This window comes from Ursus maritimus, unplaced genomic scaffold, assembly GCF_017311325.1.
Source record: "Ursus maritimus isolate PB19 unplaced genomic scaffold, ASM1731132v1 scaffold_2, whole genome shotgun sequence".
NCBI classification, from domain to species: domain Eukaryota; kingdom Metazoa; phylum Chordata; class Mammalia; order Carnivora; family Ursidae; genus Ursus; species Ursus maritimus.
Genome location: NW_024424452.1, coordinates 30103921 through 30109623, shown reverse-complemented (window position 1 = coordinate 30109623; position 5703 = coordinate 30103921). Strand labels below are relative to the sequence as shown.

Here is a 5703-nt window from a genome sequence, read left to right as displayed (position 1 = left end):
TCAGGAGTGTGTCTGCTTGGGCTCCGGGCTCTGCTGGGCCACGGGATTTTCTTCAGCGCCCTCCTCCTCTTGCCGCTCGGACTCCATCAACAGCAGCTTGCCCTGCACCGGGAGCTCCTCTTCTTCTTCCTCTTCCTCTTCCTCTTCCTCCTCCTCCTCCTCTCCCTCCTCCTCTTCCTCACCCTCGGACGACAAGGAGAAGTTATCCTGACTCACGCAGGCCACAAGCTTCTTCATGGAGGATTCGTGGCCCCGGCTGTGGCCTGTGCCGAGCTTGGCACAACGGGAACCCATTGTCTGCTCTGGCTGCCTCTCCAGACTGGGCAGGAAGGCCACTGGGGGTGGGGAGGGCGTGGAGGGGCTGTGAGGACAGCAGGCAGGGCGCCGACATCACAAAGGGGCCCTGGAGCCCACCCCCACCCCCACCCTTGGATACCCGAGTTCTGGGCCAACACCTGACTCAAACCCCAGGCACCAGCAACCTCCCTGTGCTCCCACCACCTGCAGGCCAGGACAGAGAATTCCAGGCCGACCGCCTTGCCTTGCCATGTTACCTCCTCCACCAGGCCTCATTTGTGCTGGCAAAAGGCCCCCTTTTAGCTGGGATGACAGTTGGGGATAGAATTTCTAGAAGCAGGAGAGCACACAGACTCCTCCCCACATTCCAGAAATACCCAGCCCGAAAGAGCTGTTGACAGTATGTGAAGAAGGGTCAGAATAGTGGCTACTTTGGGGGAGTTGGCATGAGGGAGGGGAGGGGCTGGAAATGTCTGGTTTCCTGCCCCTGGGCTGGGGCCCGGGAGGGGGCCGGTGGGGGAGGTGCCCTACGTGTAAGCGATGTTCCTAGAAAACTGAAGAAAACCGTACTAATTCGTTCCTGTTTGGGGATCACAGGTCTCTTTACACACACCCGTGCCACACAATTTCAGCATTGGAGGGTGGAGTCCTTCCTGAGCACTTAGGATGGAAAATGGATTCCTGCGAATTTCCTGCCCCGAATCCTCGGTGGCTGTGGTCAGCTCAATACGGACCCTCCGGGTCTCTTGCACAGGTGGGGAGACTAGCCTGGCTAGTCCCGTATAAGAGAGGTGTGTCTCTAAGAGAGGCAGAGGTAGCGCTCACAGAAGCAGAGATTAGAACACTGAGGAAACTAGGAGGAGCTTCACTCCAGAGGCAGGAACAAATTCTGTCCTGGAGCCTCCGGAGGGAGCATAAGCGTGTGGTAATGCAGGGCCTCAGATGGTGCACAAGGCCTCACTCAGTCCATCAAGGGGCTTTGGTTCCCTCCATGCTGGCCTTGTTCTTGCTGGAGCATGCCAGACCTGCTGTCCTTCTCAGTACAAGTCCCACTTTCCCCCCGCTCCCTGGCACCCTCGAATATTCATTAAGCAGGAAACTCTGGCTCTCCTGGCTCTCGGTGATGGAGGACACCCACAGTGTCACAGGGTGACCTGCCAGCGTGGGATGGGATTTAGTCGTTTATACGTTTACTCTCGTATCTGTGCCATTTGCGTAAAGGAATCCCTGACAGCCAAGTTTAGCCAAGTTTATTATCTCAAGCTTTATTTGGCAGATGACTTTTGCTCATGTTAGTCAAGATGTTGTGGGCTCCTTGCAAACTCGGGGGTCGGGCATCCAATGCCGGGGGATGGCTGTGGCCTCGTGAGGTGGTTCCGTGGCAGGTGACTTTTCCTTAATTTCCATCCCAGGAAGGTTTAGTGCCGTCTTCTGTACCTCCTCCTCCTGACCCTTCTGGAGCCTTTTGGGGAAGAGAGTTCGGGTTACAGGGCCATGGGGCTGGGGCTTGGTGGGGGGGGGAGGGGGGTCCCGGGGTCAAGGTGCACCCAGGCGGGGGGAACTGGCCAGACCTCTGTGGTGCCTCCGGTGTCTACAGGTGCGTCTCCGGCGCCGCCTCTGGCAGGAGCGCCGTCGCCGCCTGTGGACCCTGTACCGCCGTCTGCGGGAGCAGTGCCTGTGCCGGTAGTGATAGCGGTCCCTGTGGGTCCTTCCTTCCACTGGGACGTCCTCCTGGTTAACCGTCTGCTCCTGCTCCTGCTCCTGGCCCTCTTGCTGCTGCCCCTGCCCCTGCTGCCCCTGCCCCTGCGGTGGACACTCGCTGGGACTCCTCGCGCGGCAGCGGACCATCGTGCTGGTGGGGCAGGTGGCTTCGGCTGAGGCTGCAGCTGGCCGTGGGGGTGGGGGAGGAGGGCTGAGGCCTGCCCACCTGCTCTTGCTGTTAATGTTGGTCTGGTCTGCTGGCGGCTCTTTGGGGACTTGTATATAAAGGGGCCCCCCACTATGACTCGGGGGCCCCACCCCACCATTGTCCCCACCCTGGCCTGGCCAGCAGGGTCTGGAAGGGCAGGCCACTCCTTGCCTTGCCTAGAAAATGTGTCGCCACAAGGACATTGCCAACTTTTTCTTGTCCAAATCATTCCTGATGCGTTCTCCCCACCTTGGGGCTGTGCTGTGATCTGTCTGCAGGTCCCTGTAGGCCGGGCATTGGTTCATCGACTTCCCATACATCCACTCCTTTTGCAACAACTCTTTTCCAGAAAACAGGCATACAGGGGTAGCGTGACTTGCTCAAGGTCACTCTGTACATAAGGGGCAAGGCTAGGCGTCATTCTGTGCCCAGGGGATGCTCCCCTCCAAATGTGCCATCTACCCGTTGCCTGGGCCTCACTGTCCTTTGATGACCCCACGAAAATCTGAAGTCAAAATTGGAGCAAACGAATGAGGAGGTGTCTCCCGCTTGGCTGCTACCTCATGTGCAGTGGGTGGGTCCAGTGTGGTCACATGGGGGCCATGAGCCCGAGAATACAGGCGGCCTCAAGGATCTGGGAAAGACAAGGAAACCAATTATACTCCCTCAGAGCCTCCAGAAACACAGCCCTGCCCACACCTTGATTTTAAATCATTTCGGAATCCTGACCTGCAAAACTAAGAATAAATTCGTGTTTTAAGCAATGAAGTTTGTGGTAATTTGTTAATTCCACCGCCAGCACGATGGTCCTCTGCCGCGCGAGGAGTCCCAGCGAGTGTCCGCCGCAGGGGCAGGGACAACAGGGGCAGGGGCAGCAGCAAGAGGGCCAGGAGCAGGAGCAGACGGTTAACCAGGAGGACGTCCCGGTGGAAGGAAGGACCCACAGGGACCGCTATCACTATCGACACAGGCACTGCTCCCGCAGTTGTTAGTGCCCTTGGGGATGGCACCCGCTAAGAGGAAGGCCCAGGGATCACCCCCAGACGCTGCAGATTCAGAAGCCCCATGGCTAGAGCTTAATCTGCGTGAGCAAGTCTGCCCCGGTACAGGGGGTGGGGGAGTGGAGAGGATCTGTGTCCAGCCATCCTGTCATCGTCTGACGGGGAACAGGAAGTCATCTCGTGGTTGGGGTCATGCAAGAGGGTTCAGTCCCCTTCCGTGTCCTTACCTGAAAAGACAGGGTCATCTCTACCTGTCTTGCAAGGTCAGTGCAAGGCCCGGATGTGATGAACCCATGATGTTCAATAAACGGGAAGTCATGGCCAGGGACGTTCCTGTCACTTGAGGGTCCTGGGTCACTGAGCGCCGGACTACTGAGCGCCTGGTCACTGAGTTGTTGCCCTGGGCTGTGCTCTGCCACCGTGTGATGATTGTAACCGACAGGCTCTTTTGAGGTCTGCTTGGTTCAAAGTGTCCCAAGAGTCTCGTGAACCATCTCCACGGCTCACTGGGATTTTAAACCCTCCGTGCATCCCGTGGGGGGAGTGGGCAGATGAGATGGACGAGTCCCCTCGTTTCCTCAACCAGGGAGGTATTTTTAGCTTCGCACCACTGCCCCCCGGGTGGGACATGCGCTATGGGACAGCGCTGGAAGCAGAAAGAAACCGAGTTGGGCAATTTGGGGACAAGTGGGATATAGCTAAAACCTGGAGCTTGAGCTGGTAAAAGTTTCCTTGGTTCTTGGGGTGGGGGGAAGCCAGCACTGAGCCCGTTTCTGGGGCCCATTTCTAGCTGCCCCCAGAAAGCCACGGAGCGCAGCCGGGAAGAGGACCCAGCTCCCAGCCCCCGGGTGGGGCTCACACAGGGATGGTTGCAGGGGTGGGGGGCAGATTCAGTGACCAGAGTGGAGTGAAGCGTCTGAAACAAGATCCACGTGTCCCCTCTTCCCCAAGCCCCCCCCCACCCCGAGCCCCCTCCAGGCAAAGAGGCGAGAAGAATGAGTTTTCATCGTTTATTGACAGGCGGCATTGTTCGTTAGCAGGCTCCTGTTCATGTCATTGAGCTGGTGGCATGTTCACGAGGAGGCAGGAGGGTCTTGGCGGCTGGTGGCGTTGCAGGCAGGAGTGCGGTGGACCGGGCTTTTCTGTGCGTTCCTCATCTTCTCCTACACCTCACCACGGTGTAGCGGCGGCAGCACACTGGGGGCGGGGGACAGGCGGGGACGGGGTTTCAGCACGGCTGGGACCCTCCCCCCCAGCTCCCCAAGCCCAGGGAGCGGCCCCTTCACCTCTCCTTCTCCGCCTCCGACAACATCGCCTCCTTCGTCTGCGGCATCTGCGTCTCCGGCGGCGGCACCTGCTCCGGCTGTGGCTACGACAGCATCTGTATCTGGCCATGGCGCTAGATGGAACCGGCCCGGGTGCTCAGAGCAGGGGGACCACCTTGGTTGAGCCAGCCAACCTGTGAGCAGGTGGAACTGCGTGGGCTGTGAGCCCGGGGGCTGCCTCCTGGGCCTCTTATAGACACGGGGGGGCCCCCTGGCATTGTGAGGTCACAGAGGCCTGGACCTCACAGACCCCTGGCCAGAGCTGTCCTGATCGCGTCCATATATGGGCGTGTGGGAGGCCCCTGGTGGGAGCAGGGTGGAGCCGGGCAGCACAGGGTGGGGACCCCCCCCCCCAGGTCACCAGCCCAGAGGAGACAAGAAGGTCTCTCTGTAAAGGGCACTGACTCACTGACTCACTCAGTTAACGCAATTCACAAAAACTTGTTGAGCACCTACTATGTGTCAGATTCTGGGCTAGGCACCGGCATCCAGGGACAAATAAGGCCAACGTCTTCTTGCCTCATCAACTTTATCACCAAACTATGGGAGATGTGAATACAGCAGCCACACAGAATAACTGAACTTGTGAAAAATGCTAAGGGTCACTTGGGGGGATTTCAGAGGGTATAAGAGGTTGGGGAGGCCTTGACCTCAGGGAGGCGCTAGGAAAGCTGCGTAAGGGACGAGTCAGTGTTGGAGGAGGGAACAGCACGTGGGGAGAAGGAACAGCTGTTGCAAGGTTCTGAGGCAGCACACAGCGTGCGTCCCATTTATACGAAGTGTCCCGAAGACAGAAATCCATAGACACACCCGTCCACGGGTGGCTGCTTGGGCATGCGGACGTGAGGAGTGACCGCCTAGTGGGCACCGGGCTTCCATCTGGGGTGGTGAAAATGTTTTAGATGGAGGTGATGGTTGCACAAAATGTGAACTTACTCAATGTCCCTGAATTGTTCCATTTAAAATGGTGCATTTTGTGATGTGAATTTCACGTTGGTTGGAAAAAAAAAAGTCCCGAGGCTGAGAGGTGCTTGGCACATGTGCGGAGTGGAAGGGGGACCCCTGTGGTCGGGGCAGACAGCACGGGCAAGCTGGGGCAAGACGGGGCCAGCCCACTGGGAGCTCTGTGTGACCGTTCCTGCGCCCCGCGTGAGTGTTAGGGATAAAGACA

General features: G+C 58.3%; 2 protein-coding genes across 2 annotated transcripts; both read right to left on the bottom strand.

The window, feature by feature from the left end:
- PRM3 (protamine 3) lies at positions 1-294 on the bottom strand. The gene has a single exon (XM_008697131.2). The coding sequence runs from the start codon at positions 292-294 to the stop codon at positions 1-3; it is 294 nt and encodes a 97-aa protein (XP_008695353.2).
- A 1421-nt stretch (positions 295-1715) lies between these two features.
- PRM2 (protamine 2) lies at positions 1716-2145 on the bottom strand. The gene is made up of 2 exons (XM_040634542.1): positions 1869-2145; positions 1716-1759 (listed from the first exon to the last, which is right to left on the bottom strand). Exons 1-2 carry the CDS (start codon positions 2143-2145, stop codon positions 1716-1718), a joined length of 321 nt encoding a protein of 106 aa, XP_040490476.1.
- Positions 2146-5703: the final 3558 nt, after the last annotated feature.